At 39.3% G+C, this 24,823-nt stretch overlaps 4 protein-coding genes and 1 non-coding gene across 8 annotated transcripts; 3 read left to right on the forward strand and 2 right to left on the reverse strand.

Moving 5' to 3' along the window:
• Positions 653 to 723, forward strand: TRNAG-CCC. Its single transcript has one exon. It is a non-coding gene; the product is annotated as a tRNA-Gly (tRNA).
• On the reverse strand, positions 1,491 to 21,868 carry LOC109708723 (glutathione S-transferase 3-like). Of its 3 annotated transcripts, none has more exons than XM_020230541.1 (4): positions 21,846 to 21,868; positions 3,436 to 3,596; positions 2,385 to 2,433; positions 1,491 to 2,103 (listed from the first exon to the last, which is right to left on the reverse strand). In XM_020230541.1, exons 2-4 carry the CDS (start codon positions 3,580 to 3,582, stop codon positions 1,664 to 1,666), a joined length of 636 nt encoding a protein of 211 aa, XP_020086130.1. In that variant the 5' UTR covers positions 3,583 to 3,596; positions 21,846 to 21,868; the 3' UTR covers positions 1,491 to 1,663. The 3 variants fall into 3 exon arrangements, with proteins under 3 accessions (XP_020086130.1, XP_020086129.1, XP_020086131.1); XM_020230540.1 differs by having other exon boundaries at positions 21,838 to 21,863; XM_020230542.1 differs by having other exon boundaries at positions 21,842 to 21,862.
• On the reverse strand, positions 4,629 to 6,263 carry LOC109708719 (protein SRC2-like). Its single transcript, XM_020230535.1, has one exon. It carries the CDS (start codon positions 6,057 to 6,059, stop codon positions 5,016 to 5,018), a length of 1,044 nt encoding a protein of 347 aa, XP_020086124.1. The 5' UTR covers positions 6,060 to 6,263; the 3' UTR covers positions 4,629 to 5,015.
• Positions 7,584 to 13,087, forward strand: LOC109708722 (mitochondrial thiamine pyrophosphate carrier-like). Of its 2 annotated transcripts, none has more exons than XM_020230538.1 (7): positions 7,584 to 7,922; positions 8,823 to 8,939; positions 9,211 to 9,322; positions 10,180 to 10,304; positions 10,841 to 10,993; positions 11,979 to 12,197; positions 12,893 to 13,087. In XM_020230538.1, exons 1-6 carry the CDS (start codon positions 7,806 to 7,808, stop codon positions 12,153 to 12,155), a joined length of 801 nt encoding a protein of 266 aa, XP_020086127.1. In that variant the 5' UTR covers positions 7,584 to 7,805; the 3' UTR covers positions 12,156 to 12,197; positions 12,893 to 13,087. The 2 variants fall into 2 exon arrangements, with proteins under 2 accessions (XP_020086127.1, XP_020086126.1); XM_020230537.1 differs by having other exon boundaries at positions 10,177 to 10,304; positions 12,893 to 13,085.
• Positions 14,502 to 24,619, forward strand: LOC109708717 (homeobox protein LUMINIDEPENDENS). The gene is made up of 13 exons (XM_020230533.1): positions 14,502 to 14,975; positions 15,664 to 15,691; positions 16,582 to 16,712; positions 17,417 to 17,874; positions 17,957 to 18,050; positions 18,129 to 18,222; positions 18,660 to 18,786; positions 18,872 to 18,923; positions 18,998 to 19,038; positions 19,139 to 19,227; positions 20,156 to 20,602; positions 22,849 to 23,504; positions 23,605 to 24,619. Exons 1-13 carry the CDS (start codon positions 14,775 to 14,777, stop codon positions 24,394 to 24,396), a joined length of 3,210 nt encoding a protein of 1,069 aa, XP_020086122.1. The 5' UTR covers positions 14,502 to 14,774; the 3' UTR covers positions 24,397 to 24,619.

The following is a 24,823-nucleotide window of genomic DNA, read 5'->3' on the forward strand; positions in this document are numbered from 1 at the left end:
AAACGCACTAGGTAATCTAGTTGGTAATATTGGATTCACTTGGGAATAAGATTCACCCCAAAGTACTAATCTCATTTCCTTGAGGGAGGGTGGGTATCCTCATATTAATGGATTGGGTAATCATAATATGTCTAATCTCTTTCTTTCTTCCTACCCGCCGGCTAATTGATATTATATTTTCTTTACACTCTAACCTTATATCTCTCTCTAAACTTATTTTTCACTCTAAAATTCAACTTTTTTTTCTCTCTCTAAGCTTTCTCTCTCTCTCTCTTTTTAAAATTTCAACTCTTTCACTCCCTCTAATTTCGACTATATTTTTCTTTCTATTTTTTTAATTATGCTCTCTCTCTCTAACTTACACTCTTTTTCCCTTTTTTCTAAAAAGATGTTGAAACTTTTGGTAACATTATCTAAAATTAAATAAATAAATAAATTGTATATTTGTTGTAATATTAAATAACATGGCTAATTAATATTACCGTGCGAACCAAACACAGGAATTCCACATTCTTAGTAATAGGATGAATAAGAATAAGATTCTCGGATATCTTTTATTCCTAGTAATTTTTCATAATGCGAACCAAACGGACCCTAAAATTAATGGTGATATATAATAAATTTAAAGTAAATTTTGCTGTGAAACAAGCGAGCGCATCTGGTGTAGTGGTATCATAGTACCCTCCCACGGTACTGACCGGGGTTCGATTCCCCGGATGCGCAGTAAATTTAGTTTTTTGAAATTTTTTAATTTAATTTTCTCTTTTACGCTTTTGTTTTCCTGAGTTTCAAAATTTATTTTCCTTATTATTACTCTAACCTTAAAATCTTTTGTTCGCGTAACTTTTGCTTTTAATTCCTCCATTATAGAGCGTGCAGTTTTACTTCTCACATAGATTTTAGCCTATTGGATTTGTTGCGCGAGCTTCGAAATAACTTTAGCTTTAGTTAAAAGCAAAATTTCGCCAAATGGCTGGTAGGTTTCTTATAGAAATGCGTGAGCCCTTATTTTCTCTCGCTGTAAATTTGACTCTCTAGCGTAAGTGGCAACTAATTTGGCAGTCGGTATCCGATATTCCAAGTTCGAAGGTTAATTGTTTTACATTTTTAATTAAATTTGTTTCTAAAAAAATAACAAGACAAGTAACATACTCTGGCTTCTCCATTTCTAAATCTAAATCTTCCATATTCGTATCGTAAGATTTACATCACTCTTAATAACGTGCACAAAGTATTTTTCTTTCTTTTATTGACGTGAGAAATTGTAATAAAACATTAAACATAATTTGAATAAATTTATACCGTTAACACAATAGTTTATTAGTAACTGATCGAGGTTTCCACATTGCAGATGAGACGTCTAAAGTCGACAGCAATCTTGAAAGCTGAATCCGTTACTGTCAGCCGCGCGTATTATGCAGACTATTTTACAACATTTGTTAGATACTTTTCAGAGGCAGACAGCACGACACGAAACGGATGAAAATCAATGAATGATAGACAAAGCACACCAATTTATTTCGCGAATCATCGACCGTCCAACACTGCGAACAGAGAGACACAGATGTTCTTAATTCGCACACCGAAAGCATTGCAGATCGATTCGACACTACACCCAGAGGAGACCGCGACGCGCGGATCTCAAAGCAGCGACCGGAGCATCTCACAGGGGGATACCCGCAGCGGTCTTCTTCCACCCCGGCCTGGACGAGATGTCCTCCCACCAGGCGTTGACGCGGGGGCGGGCGGTGATCAGATCGGCCTTGCTCGTCTTCAGGAGCAAATGCATGCAGGGCAAGTGGTTCAGGTCTGCCAGCGTGAACTCACCCCCCGCCAGGTACTTGTTCGCGGCCAGGCGCGCCTCGTACACGTCCAGCACCTTTGCCAGTTTCTCCGCTTGCTTTTCCACTATCGCCTGGTCGGTAGTCCCGCCGATCATCGGCAAGATGAGAAGCTGGAAGACGAGGTCGCCCGCGGGGTCACCGAACTGGTGTGACTCCACCTCGAGCCACACCTCGGTCGCAGCCGATAAATCGGCCGGGAGGAGGTCCGGGCCGGTCCCCTTGTACTTGGTCGCGATGTACCGGTTTATGGCTCGAGATTCTGGATCAGTTCCGGATTTTAAAACGCCTTTTATATGCTATTACTATATATATAGTCGGAGTTTCACTCCGCCCTCTTGTGTTCGAAGTGAATCACTTTGTCGCCGGTTGTTATTGTTACTTTTGCGTGTAAGAACTTATCGGTAAAACGATAAATAAATAAGAATAGCAAGTTTATGATGACGCTACACTGTAAACCACATGAAAATTAGGCTACTCCGTAAAAAAAAACTTTTTCTTAAAAATAAAAGGATTTTACAAACTGCTAAAGAAAAGCCTTACCAAAGAGAACTGTGTCTCCATCCTCCAATGCAGGAATTTGACCAAATGGCTGCAAAAGAATACGCAAATATAACTTGAATTAAATGCAAAAAAAAAAATCAAAAGATACTGGGACCTTAGTAATCTAGAACAAAATGGTTATGTCCACATATTACTATCATAGCCTATTATTTTTATATATTTTCTCAATCATAATTTTTTTTTTTTTCTACCCAGTATGAGACTGTTAGTGCATCACATATTTTTCTTATTTCTCAAATTATATTTCCTAATAAGAGCCTGTTTTGTTTCTTCAAAACAATGTAGAAAATTTTTCTCATTTCTCAAATTTTTAATTCTCTGTTAGTTTGGTTCCAAAAAAGACTCTTAGTTTTTTTTTAAAAGATATTATGGAAAACTAGTGTTTTGTTTTTCTAAAAAAAAATCAAAAAAATGAAAACACTAACTTTTCACAAAATCTGAAAAAAATTCAAAATCCTAATTTTTAGAAAAAACCAAACAGGGCGAAAAACTTTAAAAGGAGTTTCTGATTAAAAAAAAAATCACACTTTCCAAAAAAAAAGCCAAACAACCCCTAATTCAAAATCACAAATCACCGAGCGACTTCGGCTAGCAAAATCTTTACATTTTTAATCATAATCACTTCACGTGATACGCTATTATTGAAACGTCACGCTTAAACTGCTAAGAACCCATAACTCAATATTTCATATTTAATAAAAAAAAAAATTACAGAGTTGTGCGAGAATACTTCTAAAAAGTATTATTATTCACTTATTTCTAACTTTTCTGCTCTTAGATCTACTGTTATTCTCCTTATTTCCACCAAATCTCATGAATCCGAGAACTACAAAGGATGGAAGTAAGTGAATAGTGATATTTTTATAAGTATTCCAACGCAAATCAAGAAACCAAGTAATTAGGATGATGATAGCTAGGGTGGGTCTTTTTAAGTCGTAATTGGGGATTAAGCTTCCGATCATTCTCATTTCGTAGAACAAAAGAGGGAAGAGGAAGAGGAAGAAGAAGGAGGAGGAGAAGGAGGAGATACGTTGAGGGCGAGGAAGGGGGGCTGCTTGTGGGCGCCGGAGCGGAGGTCGACGAGGGAGAATTCGAACTGCAGGCCCTTCTCGTTCAGCGCGGCGGTCGCCCGCACTGTGTTGTAGGACAAGGGCATGCCGTACAACTTGATCCCCATCTCTCTCTCTCTCTTCTTTCTAGAACTCTCTACGATGGAGAAATTTCTAGATCTCTCTCGCCCTCGCTCTCAATGGGACGATGATAATGACTAGATCTGGGCAATCCCTTCTTAAAGAGAGGGGGCAGGGAGAGGGTGAATTTGAGTTGATATTTTTTTTAATATAAAAAAGTAGTATTTTATTTTATTTTTTAACTGATTAATGGGGGAGGAGGACCCGAATGGTCGGGTGCGTGGAAAAACGTATAAAAGNCGTTGATTTTGAGCCCCTTCGTTCACTAAGCAAATGATATCGTAAAATCATAAAATTTATTTTCTAGATACTTCAAATACTCTAGATCAAGTTTGACGGAGCCGATCGACGATTCGAAAGCCGCAACATCGAAAACGAGCTGAAAGCACGAAAGGCTCCATACTTTCGATAGCATAGTAGCCTCACTCTATATATATATATATATATATATATATATATATGTTAATTAACTGCTCCCATTACAATAAAATAAATAAAGAATTGTCGACGCGCTTGATGAAACACTTTTTGAGGAAACACACTCTGTAAAGGTGCGTATTGCGTTTTTTGACACTATACGATGAAATTAGCAATACTACGGACCCTAACTACGGACTCTAATAAATGTATATCCTATTCAATGTTTTTAGAATAAAAAAGTTGTAAAATTAACACCTACTATGAAGTATGAATACACAGATTGCATTTTCTGGTCGAACTTGATCTAAACCTGAGCTAAATCTGCACTCTACTTCCACCTGAATAAATAGTAATCTAAATTATTCGGAACCTTAAAGGAGCCTAGTTACCTAACCTTGAACTAACCCGCAACCCAAATATTTCAAATCAGAAATAAAAATTACTCAGCATCCAAAACAACATGCAACTCCCCATCTATTTACCAAAGCAAAACTAGAATGAACCCTGAGACAAACCCAAATGACTGCAACCTAGCTCAAATCCATATGACCCAAAAAGCCTGAAATGATCATCACCTCAAATCCCAAAATAATTGATTAAAAACTAACCGAAATTTATGGATCATGGCATCAGGGCATCTTGTAATTACACGCCATCATCACTTACTTTACAAATAGTGCTGACACTAATGATGATGATAATAATAATATTCTTCGTGACTACGCATTACCATCAACGAATAAAGAGACCCCGTTTCATCGGTCAAATCACGCGTCACCCGTGACACAAACCCATCACCTAACAAATGGAAAAATACATTACAAAAATAGAAATTAAAACGAAAACAAAATGTCAACAAACTATTAACTTGTAATTAAAGTAATTAAGTTGCACAAAACAAAACATCTAATTCTCTATACACAGCAGCAAAACCAGCACGCAAGCAAGGGAGAGACTTTTGATTATTTAATTTAATTTGATTTTCTAGATATTATTTAATTTAAAATCCGAAGCCGCCGCCGTCGTCGAAGCCGTTGTCGAAGCCGTTGTCGTATCCGGCGTCGTAGACGTCATCGATGGCCTCGCCGATGAGGAGGCCGCCGAGGGCGCCGCCGAACTTGTTCTTGTTCTTCTGCGGCTGCACCACCGCCGCCGGAGGCGCTCCGTATCCGTAAGCCGCCGCCGCCGCCGGAGGCGGAGGGGGGTAGCCGTACCCGTATTGCGGCGGCGGTGGGTAGCCGTATCCCGATTGCTGCGGCGGCGGCGCGTACCCGTACGGCGGCGGAGGGGGCGGCGGGTATCCGTAGGGGGGCGGGTACGGCGCGGCGGCGGAGCTCGACGCCGCCGGGTACGCCGTCACCGGCTCGGCGCCCTGTGGCGGCTTCCCCGTTGCCTGAGGAGGGTACGACGACGGCGGTGGGTAAGGTGCCGTCGGCTCGGCGCCCTTTGGCGGCTTCCCGGTCGCCGGAGGAGGGTACGACGACGGCGGTGGGTAAGGTGCCGCCGCGGCGGCGGGGTAGGCCGCGACGGGAGCGTCGAGCTTGGACGCCGCAGAGGGAGGGGGGTACGAAGATGGAAGTGGGTAGGACTGCGCCGCCGCGGTGGCCGGGCGCGGGGCGGCGGCGGGCGCGGTGGACTCGCCGAGCTTGTAGGAGAAGTTGAGGACGCCCTTGGGCTTTCCGGAGGAGGGGCTCCGGACCTGGTAGGAGACGAAGCGCGGGGCGGAGCGGGCGCCATCGGCGAGGAGCTCGGAGAGGGGGACGTGGACCTCGCCGACGTCGCGGTCGCCGAGGGCGCGCTCGGCGCGGAGGAGGACGTGGAGGACGAGGCGCGAGGGGTCGATCCCCTCGGCGGGAACGGAGAAGCGGAGCGTAGCGGACCAGCTAGGGTTCCGGCCGCCGACGCGGTCGGTGGGGGTGCGCTGGCGCGATTTCGAGTCGCCGGAGAGGGAGAGCACGGCGTAGACCTCCATCTTCGAGAGGATGTTCACGTCCTTGAGGTCCTTCGCCGAGATCTGGCTGATCTCGAGGGTCCGATACGCCATGGTAGAGGAGGGGGCGACGAGGTCGAAGCCGATCCGATCTAGCGTTAGGGTTTGGGGATTTGGGAGCCTCGGAGGAGGAAGAGGAAGAAGAAGACGACGAAGCTGTACGAGAGTGGTGGAGATGAGCAACGGTGGAGATTCCGAGGTGTTTATATATGAAGGGGAAGGAGTTGAGAGGAAAGGACGGTGAAGATTCGTCGGAGTTTGCGTAGGCAAATAGGGAACGCGTTGATGAGATGAGATATTTTTGATATCGCACTCGCCTCAGAATCCGAAATTACGAGAACGCCCCTGTAGCGTCTCCGTTGACTTTATTGTGCCTGCGGGAGTAACGCGTGGGATCGACGCGCGATGTGTGGGGCCCACATGTCACTCTTTCTTGAGTCTAACCGCCATCTTTAAGTGCAAATTATTCCCTGCACCGGATGTATGCATACACTTCATGCTTTTAGATAATTTAAAACCGGAGTATGAGAAGAATCACACATCCGGTGCAGTCCAAAAATCACCCAAACCGACCACGGAGAGCCACGTGGCATCATATCTTTGGCGGCGGGGCTCCCGACGCGAAAAGGCCGGTACGAGCCTTGCGTTCTCACTTCTCACATGCCTTAAAAGGAACGTAAAGAGCATCATGGGCCTAGGCGCACACTTACGGCCCAAATCCTCTGGATCATTCGGGCCGGTTAGCTAGGCCCTACTTTGGACCCTCATTTAATAGTGTTTATTTTAAATTTTTCCAAATATAACATTTACATACAAATTACTTACAATCTGTGCATGCACGGTGTTTATTCGGCAATAAAATATAAAAACTTGAAATTAAATTTTTTCTTTTCTTTTTTTTTTAAGAGTCATCTTTTACCATATACGGGTTCGATAATCCTTTATATTTTTTATTAAAAATATCAAAATCATTATTACTATTTAACTTAAGTTTAAGTTGAATAATTATAAAAGATTTTAGTCAAGTTGTAGAATTATTATAAATAAATAAATAAATTTTTAGGCGGTAGGAATATCAAATAATCATGAATCTGGAGGTATTTTTATTATAAAAATTATTAGTAATTCATTAATAAAAATTACTAGTTCACCGGATTTAATAGTTGATATTTGAAATTAAAAATTTGAATATGCTTTTATTGAGTTTATTTTAAAAATGAATGATGGCTTGATAACATACATGGGAGATTACATATCAGTGAGAACGTTGGATTAAAAAAATTTGTTTATTTATCCACGCTATATAAAATTGCTTTGGGAGTCAAAGGGTCGGTCCACGGAGCACTTAACGCGGCCCCTCCCTCATTTCACAAGGGCCGCGTTGAATTTGGACGGGGTTTGAATTGAAATTACGAAGATTAAGACTTGTTAACAATGTTGCATGGACGCTCGAGAACCCATCAGAAAATTCAACTCCTACTAATAATAATAATAATAATAATAATAATAATTAAAATAAAGACCAAAAAAGAGAAAAAGCCGCAAAATCCGAGAAAGCAAATATAGAAAAAAAAAAGAAAAAAAAAATCGAAGTGGTCTCGTTTTCTTTTGTCTCCGCCTCTCACCTCTCCCTCTCTCCCTCTCTCCACAAAAAGAGACTACGTGTAGAATCGCCTCGATCGTTCTCTCTCTCTCTCTCTCTCTCGTTTTCTCTTCTCCTCGATCCCTCCACAAGAAGCCCTAAACCCTAAAAGCTACTCTGATTTGGTTTCGATTTGGAGGGGGATTTGGGGTGCGGGGATGGAGGAGCCGGGGCAGCTGAAGCGGGCGTTCATCGACTCCTTGGCCGGAGCCCTCGCCGGAGGGATCTCCCGCACCGTGACCTCGCCGTTGGACGTGATCAAGATACGTTTCCAGGTTCAAATCTCGATCCGTTTCATGCCCTTTGATTCAATTCCTCTGCTGTTGCCTTCAACTGTTGATTAATTTTTGGTTGTGTGGTTGAATTGGGATTTTGGAGTTAGGAGGGAGAAGATGAATAATGTGGAAGGGCAGCTGTTGATGATGTGGTTGCGATTTGATAAAACAATAAGATTAAACTCGCTTGCGCCAGGTGTATATGTTCACCCCTCACGCGCCTCATTCAATATTCAGTGATTAGTATCTTTAAGTCGTAATAAGCTAGTACAATAGTAGTGATCTTTAGATGTGACCTCCATATGAAAAATCATAAATTTTGAAAACCTAACACCTAGGCATGCTGAAAAATAGCTTGGAAAGGGATAGTGTTAATTCCATAGGAAATAAGCTTTTGAATTTTGTGATTTTTGATATGTAGCTCTTTTGAATATTGTAGAACACTTCCGATAATTAAATTTTGATTTTGAGACCTCTATGAGAGGGCTTTTAGGGGTTCGGTGCGTGAGGTATACGGAGGAAAAACTGGGTACGTTCTCTTATTATAAAACAGAAAGAGTTTAGATTTATGTTAGACAAGTCATTTTGTCCTATAAATTTATATGGTGTAATCTCCTCTCCTAAATTTATTGCTGCTAAAATGTTCGTAATTACGTTTACCAATATCATTTGTAGTCTCTGTTAACTCCATCTCCTAGGCTGTTACATTGCTTTGTAGTTATGGATCGGTACATTCGCATCTTTATATTGTATGACCCGCTGAATGACACTACTCCAACTTTAAATATGATGTCTTCATTTTCAATCTACCTGTGCAAGCAATTGTTGCTATATATATATTTACTTCGCAGGCCTTTCAAGCTGGAAAAAAATAAATAATGTGGTGGTGATTACTTGCAGGTTCAACTGGAGCCCACGTCGTCATGGGCTTTGCTCCAAAGGGATATGTATAGACCTTCAAAATATACTGGAATTTTGCAAGCTAGTAAAGATATTTTCCGAGAGGAAGGTTTGGCGGTACATGTCTTTCTAACATTTTTTTTATTGTTTGCTCACCTCTTTTTCTTTCTTTAGCTTCTACATGGTTTGGAATTTTAGAAATTTCTATTGTACTCTAGTTTATACATTAGTAGTTCGTTTGTACAATTTTTCCTTTATAACTTTCAGCTAACAAAGATACGTATTGTTCAATGCTCCTAACTTTTATCTAGAAATTAAATGTCATAATATGAAAATCTTGAAGATGAAATAAGCATGTAGTGAATTGTGGACTTCCCTACTTTTGCAGGGTTTCTGGAGAGGAAATGTTCCTGCTCTACTTATGTACATGCCTTACACTGCTATACAATTCACGGTTCTGCACAAGTTGAAAACTTTTGCAGCTGGTTCGTCGAGGTCAGGTATAGATTTACTAAAATGACTCCGAATTGGAATATGACCCATGATCTTAGGAAAAACCTAAAATCTTATATTTTCGAATGGTCACATGGGTATTCTTCTATTACATGTGTATATCGACAATTTTGTCACAAACATAGACAAGTCATAAGCAGTTTATAATGCGTTCATTTTATAAGCAGTTTATAATGTGTTCATTTTGCTAATTTTATGAAACACATAAACAAGTTATAAGAACTATCCAGAAATGAGAAGTTTTATAATGTGATCTATTTGCCTTAGCCGTTCATTAGTATCTCCATCAAACTTTGTTCACAATATTTTTTATTTAGATATTATGAATTTGATGGTACATTGCAACAAATTTTGCATAAGATTCATTTCAGGTAAGTGAAGTACTCCGTTCTTGTTCTAGAGTTCATTCTTATGTTGCATTTTTCAGTGAAATATGCGGTGTTTCCTTTATCCTTTGTGAAACTTTGTATGAGGAATACATGTTTATGTTAGAGGTAATGTCTGTGACATAGTATTTTGGTGCTTTGCTGAAATTCCTCATTTTTTTTGCTTGTTTAGAGACTCATGTTAATGTTACCTTATTTTGACAGCGCTGAAGTCTCTAGTAGTTATGTTTTGCAAGCTTGTACTTCTGGGATTCTCTTCAAACATGTTTTCTATTTTTGCCCTTAAATTTCTTTTATAACTTTTATCACATGTATTGCAGAATTAGCTGAACTTCTGGTTGTGTTATTTTTTGATATGTGATACTGCATTGCATCTATCTATCTATCTATCTATCTATCTATATATACTTCTGCAATTCTCGTTTTACACACCTTATTCTATCTTTCCTTTGCAGAAGATCATCTACAGTTGAGTCCTTACTTATCTTACGTAAGTGGGGCATTAGCAGGATGTGCAGCAACCATAGGATCATACCCCTTTGATCTTTTGCGTACTATTTTAGCATCACAGGGTGAACCGAAGGTATGTGCTAATTTTCTCAATCTGTTTTTGCTCCCATAGTATTTATCATAGTATTTGTGTCGTTTATTCTAGTATTTGTGTTTTGTAGGACAATGGCATCATTTTTCTTTATTCAACAAAAATCCACTGACAACTTATAGAACTGCTACTCATCACATATAACAAAATACTATTCACCACATAAAACTCTATAAGTGTTTCTCTTTCAGTAACTTTTACGAGATCTATGTGAAGTTGTACGAGAACTTGCCTTTCAGAATTTGGTAATATTAGGTCCTCACAATACACGTCGTGCTCTAAAGTTGTTTATATCGTCTTGAAAGTTTTGCAATTTGCATTATAATTTAAAGCTGACTTTGAGTGCTCTCTCATTGAGTTTATGCATTACACTTTGATCTGCATACCCATATTAGAGGGGGGAAAGTTTTGTAGACCCTAAAGCAGAGAAGTGGAAATATTACTGCATGTACACTGATCGGGAAAACATAATGTATGCATGATGCTTCTATTGACAATGGAACACCTCCATTTTTCAGATATATCCTAACATGAGGTCAGCATTTTTTGACATCATTCAAACACGTGGTATTCGAGGATTGTATGCTGGGTTGACACCAACTCTCGTCGAAATAATTCCTTACGCCGGCTTGCAGTTTGGTTCATACGACACATTCAAGCGATGGATGATGGTATAATTTGATGTTATTAATTCGTTTAATATTCCTGTCACTTCCTCCTTGTAAGGTGGATATTGATCTTTCTTTAGCATATTTGGCATGTGATTAGCTCCAGAGGTTGCAAAAAATGGCCATCACTTTTCTGATAAGTGTTATTATTTGTTAACTCTTGTTTCTTAGATGCTTTTGTTTGTGGTAGAACAACTTGCATAAATAATTGTGATGGCATGCTTTGATGGTATGAATTGAATTCGCTTCTGTTTATTAAGAATTCCCACAGTAAAAAAAATGCAAACGGATTTGTGAATTGTTTTAATATATTTATATTATCTAGGTAGAAAGATAGTGAAGAAAGTAATCAAACTTCTGCAGAGTGCATATTCCTTAAAAAATTGTGAGAGAAAACAATTTGCTCAGGACATAGTTCGAGACATCTAGCTGTGACGTGTATGTAAAACCATACTTTTCCTGTCAGAAACCAGCATATCCTTACAGTTGTAGAATCAGTTGCATTGTTCTTTTACTTTGAATAGCACTTACTCTTCTAATTCCAGGGTAATCTTGTGCTATGAAATATTAACCTTTTAGAAAAGATCATGAAATAATAACCTTTTCGAAAAGATAAACTCCATGTTTAAATTTTGTTATGCAGTTAAATTCACTATTCAGTTTTTGCGTCCATCACTCCTGGCCTCTCGTTTAGTTCAATTTATAAACCAAGATAGTTTTACCTTATTGGTGGTCCCTTGAATTCATAAATGACATAAACAATCAAACTTCGTAACCATAGTGCAAATATAACTTTGAAATGATTTTACAATCAGTGATGAAAGTTTTATTCTACATTCCAACCTTTCTTTAGTTACAGAGGGTTCAGTATGTCATTGGACTTTGCAAAATAAAAACGACTAGTCCTAAATTAAATTCTTCTTGGTATCTTTCTCAGTAGATTTCTACCCATGTTGAAGTTGCATTTCATTGTATTTTTATTGCTCAGGCATGGAACAGGTACAGAAATTCAAAGCTTGGCTTGTATGAAGAAGACAACTCTGCATCGAGCTTCCAGTTATTTCTTTGCGGATTTGCAGCCGGAACATGTGCGAAAGCCGTGTGCCATCCTCTTGATGTTGTAAAGAAGAGGTTCCAGGTAACTCTGCTGTGTCCAACCAAATAGATAAGAAGTACACACGCACGTGCACACAAATGCATATACCAATAAGGGTGCGTTTGGTTCGCATTATGAAAGATTACTAGGAATAAAAGATATTCGAGAATCTTATTCCTATTCATTCTATTACTAAGAATGTGGAATTCCTGTGTTTGGTTCGCAAGGTAATATTAATTAGCCATGTTATTTAATATTACAAAAAATATACAATTAATTAATTAATTTATTTAATTAATTTTAGATAATGTTACCAAAAGTTTCAACATCTTTTTAGAAAAAAGGGAGAGAGAGTATAAGTTAGAGAGAGAGAGCATAATTAAAAAAAAGAAGAAAAATATAGTCAAAATTAGAGAGAGTGAGAGAGTTGAAATTTTAGAAAGAGAGAGAGAGAGAGAGAAAGCTTAGTTTAGAGAGAGGAAAAAAAAAGTTGAATTTTAGAGAGAAAAATAAGTTTAGAGCTGGAGGATATAAGATTAGATTGTAAAGAAAAATAATATCAATTAGCGGCGTGGTAGGAAGAAAGAAGAGATTAGATATATTATGATTCTCAATTCATTAATATGAGGATACCCACCCTCCCTCAGGGAATGAGATTAGTACTTTGGGATGAATCTTATTCCCAAGTGAATCCAATATTACCAACTAGATTACTTTAGTGGCGTTTTGCCAAACACCGTCATTATTTTTATTCCCATTGGATTACTAGTAATTCTTTAAAAGATAGCTGCGAACCAAACGCACCCTAATAGTTAAGTTAGATAGGATATCTGAATATTATGTATCTCTCTCTCATAAACAGCAACAAAAATACTTATGATCCAACGCAGTGGTTAGTCATTTGGAAGTACTAGTTCAGTTCAAACTTTTCTAATTATCATGCAATCGCAAACTATTTTCCGAGGAATTCTGCTAAACACCCTTATTCTTCAACCTGGGCAATCTTCTGTTTCTTTCTTTCCATCATTTTGCTTTTGTTTATTTGTGCATTGTTGCTTGTCTTCATTGCAACTGCTATGATATGGACTACAAAGACACCCAAAATTGGGCTCGGATAGAGAACCAAACCTACAAAAGCATGTTGCATGCCATTCCCGATGATGGCGAAGGGGGTTTCGCCGCTTTACAAAGCATCCTCTTTAGTACAAATCTGCGCCTGCTGGTGCCGTTACATTCGTGGGCTTACGAGTACATCTCGGATTGGCTAGAGTCGATTCTAACATGAAAGAGATACATATACAAGAATTTTTGACCCAAATTTTGTTTTTTAATTAATTTTTTGCTTTTTTTGGGTTTGTTAGTTTTCTTCATTCTTTACAACGCCCTTTGTACTATGAGAGTTCGATTCGAGTTATTCTTCTTACGCTTCATTGCCCCAGCAGAGCCCTTTAACACATATGTAACATGAATAAACACTCGGGAGAAGAGTGTCTCTCTTGTTGGATTTTACTGCTGGGATAAAACCTCAAATTTCTTTTTGATTTTTCGGTGAATGTGCTGCGGAATTATGTAGTCGCGCACTATTCTGAATCATTGGAAGAACCGAACACATACATCTCAACAACTTTATTTCCGTGGGAGATTAACTTTTGCATATATTATTTGTAATTGTCCAAAATTCTGAATCAAGAAGCATGGCTAGTGATCCAATTGTCTTGTAAATATTTTGATTTCTTCTTTTTTTTTTCTTTGGAAATTTGTTAGTATCATAGAAAAGAGTGACTTGCAGTCAGAATTCCACAACTCTTTGCTAAATTTCAATTTAGTTCTTGGCCTTTAAATTCATACAGAATTCTTTCAGAACTAGGGCTTAATTGTAGTGACTTCCGTGAGTCCTTTACTATAAAAGCCCGTTAAGGGACAAAAGAAGTTGAAAGAAATCTAGAATAATAATAATTTTATATTGGATAGAAATGTGAAACTCTGATGGTGTATGATATGCGCTTCTTCACCGATTAGTTTAAGTTTTTAAATTAATTTGTGCCCTTTTATATAATTTCATTTCATAATTTGACTTATACATGTACTTCATATGTATTTCTGGTTGGTCCACCGATCGGTTTAGAAATAAGGTGTAGAAATAAAGATAGTCAAAATTCAATTTTAGACATAATTATAAACCTAATTTGATAATAGCAATATATTATTAAACTTAACTTTAATTATAACAAATTTTTTTTAAAAAAAGTTGTGTGAATAAGCTTGAAAATGGAGAAAAATGTGCAAGTTTTTCGGGGTAAGGTACCTGAAACAGAAACTAAAATTACTGTTAGACCTTTAACCAATATATTATTATTAGTTTTAACTTATAATAATAATAATAATAATAAGGAGGTGTGGGTGGTAAGTGTGGTTGAATGATTTTTAGATGCTCTTTTCGCTTGACAACGCGCGCCGGCTGATTTCCGAAGCCAAGGCGGATTCGAAGCCATCGCTGCGTCTTCCTTCTCCTCCTCCTTCCTACCACCCGAAACCCTAACCCTAATTACTCCCCCAACTCTCCCCTCCGCTTCTCCTCGGGCTTCTAGGGTTTCCTCCATCTCCGATCTGGGGCTCCTCTTGTCCTCTTCCTCCTCCTCGGAGCCCTGATGCTCCTTTACCCCCGCCGCCTCTCCGCTCGGATCGTCGATGGCGCTCGTTCCTGCGGCGGCGGCGGCGGCGGAGGCGGGTGCTCTGGTCGAATCGGACCTCGGGGGCGTCTCTGCGGAGTCGCTCGCCGGGATCCTCCACGCGCAGAGGGAGCTATTCCACAGCCAGGTCGAGGAGCTCCAGCGGCTCGTCGTCGCCCAATGCAAGCTCACGGGCGTCAATCCCCTCGCGCAAGAGATGGTTCGTCTCCCTGTTCCTTTTCGGACCGATTAGGGTTTCTCTTCTCGATTCGCACCCTTTCTTGGATATGTTTGTATCTGTTGGATAATTCTTCGTAATTTATGTCACATGTCTACAAACGTTGGTAGGTTTGGCTTTGATGTTGCATGGGAAAGAAGCAAGTTTGGATTCGTATTCGATTATCTAAGCATAAAGAACATCTAGCGCTGGGCAATTTTTCAATTCCAATTCCAAATCATCTACTAGTTTTTAATTGATGTTTGAAAGCGAGTTATTTGTAGTGAGAGGTTTACGGTTTGCCCATGGATTGTTTTCATCATCTTTAGAAGAATGACCAAAGAAGGGCTTGTTTTATTCATCATAATTCTCCTGTTTGCCTGTCCCTTGCCTGCTTGGTATTATATATTAAGATCCTGGGTTAGACGAAGAGCAGGAGATATATAAATGCATCTTGTTAGCTAGTCACTAAGTCTGGTTCATTTTTTTTTTTCTTTTTTCAGCAAATCATTTATGAAAGGCAATCCCCGTTGTGCATTCTTCCGGTTATTGCTACAATCGATGCATACTAATGCATTTGAGCTTTTGTCACAATCCATCTAATTTTTCTCATTTTGTCTCACTAAAATGCTTTGCAATCAATTTCTCGTACTTTTAATAAAGCCATTGATTATGCTTTTGTTTCATGCAGGCTGCTGGCGCATTGTACATTAAAATTGGTGAGTAGTCAGTTGTCTCTATGAGTCCAGTAAAGTTGGCAGTTGGATGAGTTCTTTTGTTTCTTTACATGCATTTTTCAATTTGTCAAATCAAGTGCAATGTACTGGCTTAAATTCAGCATCTTTTGTTGCTCAAATACCTTTATCCTCATTCATTTTACTTGAGAACTTAACCAGATTAGATTTATGTTGTTTGGCATAACGGGGTTAAGTTATTGTGGGTTAATGGGCTGGGAAATTTACTTAAAAAAGTGTCTTGCAAAGCATTTATAGATGAAAATTCCATATGCATATCTAGAATACATTTTAATCCAAAATGATTTTGAGTATAAAAAAGACAAATTTGTCGAAGAAATGTGTGGCAAACTGAAGTTGAAGATCAGCTTACTTCTAACAAATTATTTTTCACCTTAGACTGTTTTCTGCTCAATTTTTGTCAAATATCAATTAAAGTCTGTGAAATACATTTTTCTGTTTATATCCTGCTAGCTGTTCGAAATTTTTTTACTAGTAGATTGAATAAACATATTTTCTCACCGGAGGCAGCTTTTTATTTATTGTAGGATTGTCAGAGAGCAACCTTTGTTCTTTGTTCTTTTTCCTTTTCTTTTTTCGAAGTTCTGAACTACTTGGCAGAATCTAACTCATGACACTATAGTACTATTTATAAGAGAAATGTGCCGGTTGACAAGTAGATCTTTTTAATATTATCATTCATAAAAATATTTTGCTAGCTATTCCCTCTCTAGGAATTGTTGAAGCACTGACCACAAGTTAGTTTAATTGAATAATTGCATGATGATGGCTATTCGTTACTAGTTGTTTTCATGTTGAACTAAAGGTGGGTGAGATATATTTACCCCATCTAAATTGAGTTAGAATCTTTCCAGGAAAGAAGCCAAGGGATTTGCTGAACCCGAAAGCAGTAAAATACATGCAGTCCATCTTCTCTATTAAGGATACTATTGGCAAAAAAGAAACTCGGGAAATTAGTGCTCTTTGTGGTGTGACAGTGACACAGGTTCTTCCTCGTTCCTTATCTTTCTTTTTGTTTTTCAAGCATTTCTCTCAAATTACTGCATGAAAAGTGCCGCTTGTGTTTTAAGACTGAAAAAGAGCATGGTGAAAAGCTAAGTTAATGTGGAACGTGAAAGCTAACTTTCTCTGATACCTGAGCATCACTGGTTTGACAGTGATGACCTTAAGAGAACAGAACTCATTAATTGTCCTTGTTTCCTCTGAAATGATTGGCATATCTTCTTTCCTCAAGCTGTTATTCATTTTAACTAGGTTGTTGTCTTGCACATCCGGAACATAACTCCATAAGCTTGCTTATTTGATAATTGATATACTGGCCCTAGCATCAGAACTTGTTCTTATTAGAATGTTAAGTTGTTCTTGTTTCATTATGGGTGAAAGACAAGACCAAGGAAGGAGCCATTTCAATCACTATGTTTCGGCTTTTAAGATTATGTCTGCTAGATTAGAGCTTGATCTTTGTACCAGCCTGTACTACTGTAAATTTGTGCTACTTTTTACGACAATTCTAAATTATTCTTTCTTCGTTCCGAACTCTATAATCTGTTGGGATGTTATCCATATATTTATTGTTAAGAGACCACTTATCTTGCTTAGTGCATAATTTAGTCTTTTTCGCATAATACACTTTTGTTTATAAGTTGAATACCGACTGTTTGTAAATATCCAACTTTCATCTCCATTTAGGTTAGAGATTTCTTTACCAGTCAGCGTTCGAGAGTAAGAAAGCTTGTACACCTGTCACATGAGAAAGCGACCAGATTAGAGGTATCCCACCAATCAAGTAGTAATGTATGCTGCATCATCTCTGATCAACCCCCTCCTATTAGCATAGAGCCACCTTTACAGACAGCTGAACCTCAGAAAGCTCTGGAACCATCTGGGATCCCCACAAACTCTGCTATCATTTATGCTACTAGTAAAGAAATCCAACAGGGCACTGAGCATCTAGTTAATGTTAAGGCTGTTGAGGGCAGCACGAAACAGGACACTGTTCCAGGTGAAGCTTTCCATGGTGTTGACTCTGAAGACAAAACCTTTTTGGATAGCGTTTTCAGTTTAATGAGGAAGGACGAAACGTTCTCTGGTCAGGTCAAGCTGATGGAGTGGATTCTGCATATTAATAACATAGCGGTCCTCCATTGGTAATTCCTTCAGCTTTAGTTGATAATATTTGGAGTTTGTGGTCTTTTACCTTCTCTTAGGCATTTTTTGACTAATTTTCAGGTTCGTAACAAGAGGCGGTCTCACCATTTTAGCTACATGGCTGAGCCAAGCAGCTGTTGAAGAACAAACTTCAGTGCTGGATGTTATTTTTAAGGTCGCTATTTTTTTGCTATTTGTGTATATTTGTGTTTGTATGTTTTGGATGTTATTTGAACTGTTATGTCGCTTATAGGTTCTTTGTCACCTGCCTCTGCATAAAGCTTTGCCTGTAGATATGTCAGCTATTCTCCAAACTGTCAACAGGTTGCGGTTCTATAGGTCATCAGGTGTGTAGATATTGATTGTAGCACAATATTGTTGGTTGCTCATTTTTTTTAAGATGGGATATTGATTTTTGTGTGACATTGAAATACTGTCTTCTTGTTAAAATCAATTTCCAATGTTTGTTGCTTTCCAATAGGAGTATTCTGTGACATTTACTGCTTACTCTGCATTTCTTCTTATTGCTCGTTAGAGCTCTAGTATGCATGGCTGAATTGGAGAGGGGGCTTGTCCTCTTTCTTTAAGAGTAATTTTGAGTGTAAATTATGTTCTAATATAGAAATCCATGCTCGTATATTGTCGTGTGCAAGTGATTTACTGTTTTCTCCACACTAAACTGAAAATAATTCATGGTTAACCTATGTATACCCATGAATAATGAATTTATTAGAATTCACTTTAAGTGGCTTATTGGAACTTACTTACCTGATTTGAAGATCAGATATATCAAACAGGGCCAAAATCCTCCTTAAAAGATGGAGCAAGCTTTTACTTCGAAGTCAGGCTTTAAGGAAACCTCCTATTAATTCCCTCAAGGAAGTTCAGAAAGCTATGATCTGTAAACAAAGGTGTAAATACTTTTCACAGTACTTAAACTACTGTTACATTGTTTTCATTTTAGGCTTGACAGTGCCTTCAAATTTCCGTATTTAGGATTGGTGAAATACTGAAGGATGAATTTTGGCAGAATGACACTGAGATTCCTGTAAGTGTTTGTAAAAGACAGTTGCTTGGTTATCCCTTGCTATTACAGAGCACTCATAGTTTTTCTTTTCTCAGGAAGATATTCTTGCCCTAACTGAAAATACAGAGAATAGCAGGTGATCATCATATAGTTTTTTTGGACAATATCTAGATATTGTTCTCAACTATTTTGCGCAGCTAATCGTTGAAACCTTTTTTTCTCTCTACATAATCCAGTGTAACAGAGCCCAAAAAGGCACTTAAGCTGCTCACAGCCTCTTCTGATGAGTCAACTAAAAAGCATGGTCTCACTGTCTCATCATCAAGTATCCTTCGGCTGAATCTGAAGTTTCTCTATTTGTTTTATAATTTTAAACCTCTGCTCAGTTTCTGGCTTATTGAATTAAAACTCTGTAAGGCTTCACAAGGCTTGGTCATCATTATATTATTAAAATAAAATGACAAAATATCCTCCCTTCGCCACTTTCTTTTCTTTCTGCTGATTTTGATTTAGCATGTAGGATGGTTATTGATGAGTTTAGTCCTTTGAAAATGTTCTGGCTGTTTTACTGATTTTTCACTGAAGTTCGATGAAAAGGTACCCTTTTGAAATGACTATATGCAAGTCTCTCTAAAATCTGGATTAAAGTTAGATACAGATTAGAAAACATTAAGCATCATTCAAGTATGAATCAAAGTCCGAAATTGAGTAAAAATCCTATTGAGCATATCCAGTTGAAAGCTATCAAAAAAGACTTGCCTAAGGCCCTAAACTGACTGAAATCAACCCCAAATTGATGAAACTAGTCCAAACCAGTTGACTTTTGAGCTGATATGACCAAACCAGTTGACCTTTGAAGTGGCCAATTGATGTAATATTGCGATTCTCTAATATGATAATGAATAATAAAGCAGGCTGAGAGATCAAGTTTACAAAAAAATAGTATAGGATAAAAGAGAATTTTCTCGTGGGGATCCTTGAGGGTCTATCCTTTCACTTCCTCTTTTCTTTTTTTCTTCCCTACCCTTCATACTGATGTTCTATGTCACATGGATTTTCCATGTGATTCTCTTACTTTTGTTACTTTCTATCTAATAAAAGCTTGCTACCTGGCCAAACTAAATAAATTTTAGAAGTTTCTCATCTTATAGATTTGTTGCATGTAACGATACTGCCATATGTTGATCCCTTTTTCTGTTTTCATGGCCGATTTTTACCTATCAAACATTATAATTTCCTTAACACATATTCAGAAACCAAAGAACGCAGAAAAGTTCTGCTTGTGGAGCACCCAGAGCGTAAAAGTGCTGGTAGAAATGTGCAGGTTGCGAGGGCAGTATCGACATGCAGTAGCCGCCCATTATCAGCGGATGATATTCAGAAGGCAAAGATGCGGGCAATGTACATGCAGAATAAGTATGGCAAGGCTGATGCATCTAAGAGCGAAAATAACCTGCAGAAGACAGAAAACCCTAAAGTATCTCCTACTTCTCCCAGCGCACACACTATAATGCCTGCTTTGAGAATTTCTCAGCTACCGCCCCTAAAAAAGTCTGTTGAGAAAACTCCTTTGGCCACCACAGCTAATCACCCTTGCCATAAGCCGGAAATCCCGGTTAAGCAGAAGCCTATCTTGACTTCTCGAGAACACTTGATGGAGATGTTGAAGAGGAATCAAATTCGTTGGAGAACCCCACCAGGTATCTTTGCCTTTTGCCTTATCATCTGTTCGTTTCTATGGTTATTGGCTAGTTTTTTTTGTGGTAAACATGGAGTTTGTGTTAAAGTATGGCCAGATCTTTCATTTTTGTGGACAATGGAGTTTGATGAAATCCAATCTGATGAAGAAGGATGGCTTCTTGGACGTTTGAAAAGGCATTTGTATTACTTGGGCAATTCGTTTGGGACAATGCTAGCCTTTGTGAATGATATAGTTCAAATTAGTTTTCTTTGCTGCCCCTTAATGACCTTAGAAAATTCAGTATTGGTAGGCTAACTATCTTGAGTAAAATGGAGTTTGTTATTGAACATGAAACTACGATGATTCTTGTGCGGTGCTACACTACTGCTACAGACATCAAAGCTGGCTTTAAAACAAATTTCATCCCGTATCTACGACACTTGACTTGGTCATTGTGCCATCTCATTTTTTTTCCTACTTGAATTTTCAAATTCCGAACTGGTTTTATAACTTGAAAAGATACTCTTAAAACCTTGAAGATGGACCGAGTAGGTGAAGGTGCCTTAAGTAGCTGATGCATTGACTTTAAAATTTTCTCCTGCCAAAGGCCTCAGATGCTCGATACCCAAATGGTAAATATAAGGATGAATTGTATGAGCAGTCCCTGTACTATCTCAATATTGCAACTTGGCACCTGTACTTTCAGCTTAAACACTCAAAAGTCATTGAACTTTCCCATGTACTATTATCCCTATGAACTTTTAATTCTGTTAGAAGTACACTGAAATGTTGAGTTAGATAAAGAGTCTACACGGTCCATTAATATAATAAATTTACTTTCATTTTTGATGGTCAAATGCTAAAGCACAATGTATGTGAAACTTTTGGTGTTTACATGAGAACTATAGGGACCAAGCTGCATTATCTTAATAGCACAGGGGCTATCGATACATTTATAACTATAAATAATGGCTAAATAAATGGTTTCCCATATTCTCCTTCAAGCTCCCAAGTTGTTTGGAGAACTATGCATGACAGGTAAAATCTTTATTGCTATTCTCTTAGTAGACACAGGAGTGATCAACTTTTCGCACGTGGAAAGCATGTGTTGGATTTGTGATTACTGCTGGAATAGTTGGGCAGTTTTGTTGCCATATGAATGGATGCAAAAATTGGTTCACATGTATAATGTCAACATATGGTTTTTAGTTTGAAGCTGTGAATAAGGCAAAGGACAAAAGTGGTCTTCTCTCTCTCTCTCTCTCTCTCTCTCTCTCTCTCCCTTTTGGCAATGTAAACCTATGTATGCCCTATTCGTGATGTGCAAATGCATCTCTTGCATACAAGTGGAAGAGAAAAGACCTACGTCCTTGAAGGACAAAGAATTGGCTTTGATATGAGATGATTTACCCAAATTGAAATAGGAAATCTCATTATATTAGCGCAATCCTAATAGTGCTCATGACTTTTGTTACTGTTTTGTTTTGTTTTTGTGAGGAATTTCATAGGCAGCAAAACTTCCTGTAGTTGTTTCATCTTTCTGGGCAATAAGGTTTGTTGCCTGATAGATAGTTCATTAAATGGATGCCAGATTATGCTAGAAAAAATGGTAAAATGTTTCATAGCTGAAGTCTTGCTGTAGCTGTTGCAATTGTATGTTTTACAATTATGTTAGTTAATTGGTGTATACGTTGGTGTTATTAATTGAGCTGATTTGGTTTTACTAAGGATAGAGACATTAAGCTGATCACCAATTACTCCAGATTCAATGAATGTAATCTTTCTATAGTAAATATAGTTGTGTAAATGCCACTTCCCGGGGATAAAGTGTACGCAGTGTCTCCTGGTACTTTGCTTGGCGGCTGCTTGAGTACATGCCCAAAAGGGTTATTAATTATCCGTTTTGGACTCTATTGGAACATTAATGTGAAGTGGTTTTGACTCAACGTAAGAATCCATGTTTTGGAGGTCCATGTTTTGGAGTTCCATGTTTTGGAGATTTTTGCTGATAAATAATCCAGGATGCTTACTCAACTGTAATAGTAGTGACCACTCATATTCATGGAACAGAAATATTAAGCAATCATAACTTCCCAAGAAAAAAAAAAAAAAAGGATTTAAAGCAGCTCCTGTTTGATAATTTTATCAGCTCTGCACATTAAACCATCTGTGCATGATTGTCTCTTTAAAATGCCTGGTATTTGATGCAACATCTGGTCCTCTCATAAATTTTTCTTGTAATGTTGCCACATTATTTTACTGCAGAGGTCAGGATTGACCCGGCGTGGAGAGTTGGCGCTGGAGAGAACAGCAAGGAGCTCCAAGTCCAGACCCAGAGGAATCGGCGAGAGAAGGAAATGTGCAATCTTAACCTGCAGGATATCCCGCCAAATCCGAAAGAGCCGTGGGATACAGAGATGGACTTCGATGACAGCCTCACTCTGGAGATCCCAACTGAGCAGCCACCTGATGCCGATGCCATGGAAGAAGATCTAGTTCCGCCTCCACCTCCATCCAATACCCAAATCCTAACCGAGGCCTCTCCTCCGGATCCCACCCCCTCGGTGTCTCCGCCGGCTTCCGGTGAGGGGGCTGGTCCTCCAGGACCAGACCTTGAGCTGCTTGCTGTGCTGCTGAAAAATCCAGAGCTGGTATTTGCCTTAACATCAGGGCAGGGAAAGAGCCTGCCCAGTGAGCAGACGGTGGCACTGCTCGATTTGCTAAAGAGGAGCGGGGTTGGGTTAGCAGAATTGGTGAAAGGATCGGTCAATGGCTCTGAAGAGAAGCCCAAAGAACCTCAGCCTGTGCCTGTGCCTGTACCAGCACCAGTGCCGATCCCTCAGCTTAAGCATGAGACTAAGCCCGAGCCAATTCCCACTTCTCTTCCATCACCTACTCCCCCATCGGACCCTGCTGAGAGGGTTAGTTGCAGTTTTTTTCTGAGTATACTTAGTTATGCTTTGGGTGCGAAAAAATTTCGTCTACTGATGGATGGGTATCTTCATTGGTTTTTTACTGCAGATTAATTGGAGGTCGGAATTCCCAACCCCCATGAGGACTCCGGCGTTACAACCTCATTTACCCATCATTAGAGGTGGTACGGCCATCTCCAATACCGCTGGGCCGCCTCCTCGCACCCACTCGCCTGTTGTGGCCCCTTCCCTGGTTGATAATTTTAGTAATGCTCGGACCACCAGTTTATCGATGCCTCAGCTGTCGGGCAGCATTAACCCCTCACATCAGCACCGTCCCGCGCATGATATCCTTCCAAATCGACAGCGGGATCCTTCCCTCCATCAGAATCCAGCCTTTACTGGTGATGTTTTGTCCTCTCGGCATCAGTTGGTTAGCAATATCCCGACCGCCTCGGTCCGTTCTATGTCACCCGCATTGAACGCGACCAAATCGATGCCGCAGTCTGAACCTACGGCCTTCCCGCCGAGAGTCCCCTCGTGGCAGTCCACTGGTGCTACTTCTGCATGGCGGGGCCCGCAGAGCAACTTACCGGATGTTCCCGACCCCACCCCGCGTTTGCCGATGAGCCAAAATGGATACAATAATTCTTATTCAAACGGCGCTATGCCAGCCCACCGTGTTGCTTTTCCGGGCCGGGATGAGCCCATGTTGGACTCATGGAGTCCACATGGTAGCCCCCGGTCGGAGTTTAGGGCCGGATGGAACCCAACGGAGCAAAGAATGAATGATGGCCGGAGTTATAGGCCCGAATCGTCTCGGCAGTGGAATCCTGGGAATCGGGATCAGTACAGGTCTGGTAGCAGCAGGAGATGGCGAGATCGTGATAGGAGAAGATGATGCTCTTTGTGTATGGGTGTAAGAAATTTTTTTTTTGGGAGTTTCTCCTTTTCGAGGGGGAAGAGGAACTGCAGGATTGATTTGTTGGAGCAAATAGAAGCGTGATCAGGCCGATTAAGTCGGGTTTCAATTGCAGGGGGCCTTGCTAAAAGATAAATGAAATTATAAAATGAATTAACAAATATTTTAAATCACTCCAGATCTATGCATACTAAATTGACTAGTAGTGGTACTTATCTCTAAAACTAAGTTGATGCGTACCATTTTCTTTTTTTCATTTTTCCTTTTAGTTTTCGGGTGACCCGCCGCTCTGCATTCCCCCTGCTACTTTCGCAGAAACTCGATTTTAATTTTTTCCGAGCATTCGGAAGAGGTCATGTTGTTTGAATTTTTCCTTGTTTGTGTAAATTCCATAAAAATTGGAGAA

The sequence above is a fragment of the Ananas comosus genome, linkage group 4 (assembly GCF_001540865.1).
Source record: "Ananas comosus cultivar F153 linkage group 4, ASM154086v1, whole genome shotgun sequence".
Classification (NCBI taxonomy): Eukaryota; Viridiplantae; Streptophyta; class Magnoliopsida; order Poales; family Bromeliaceae; genus Ananas; species Ananas comosus.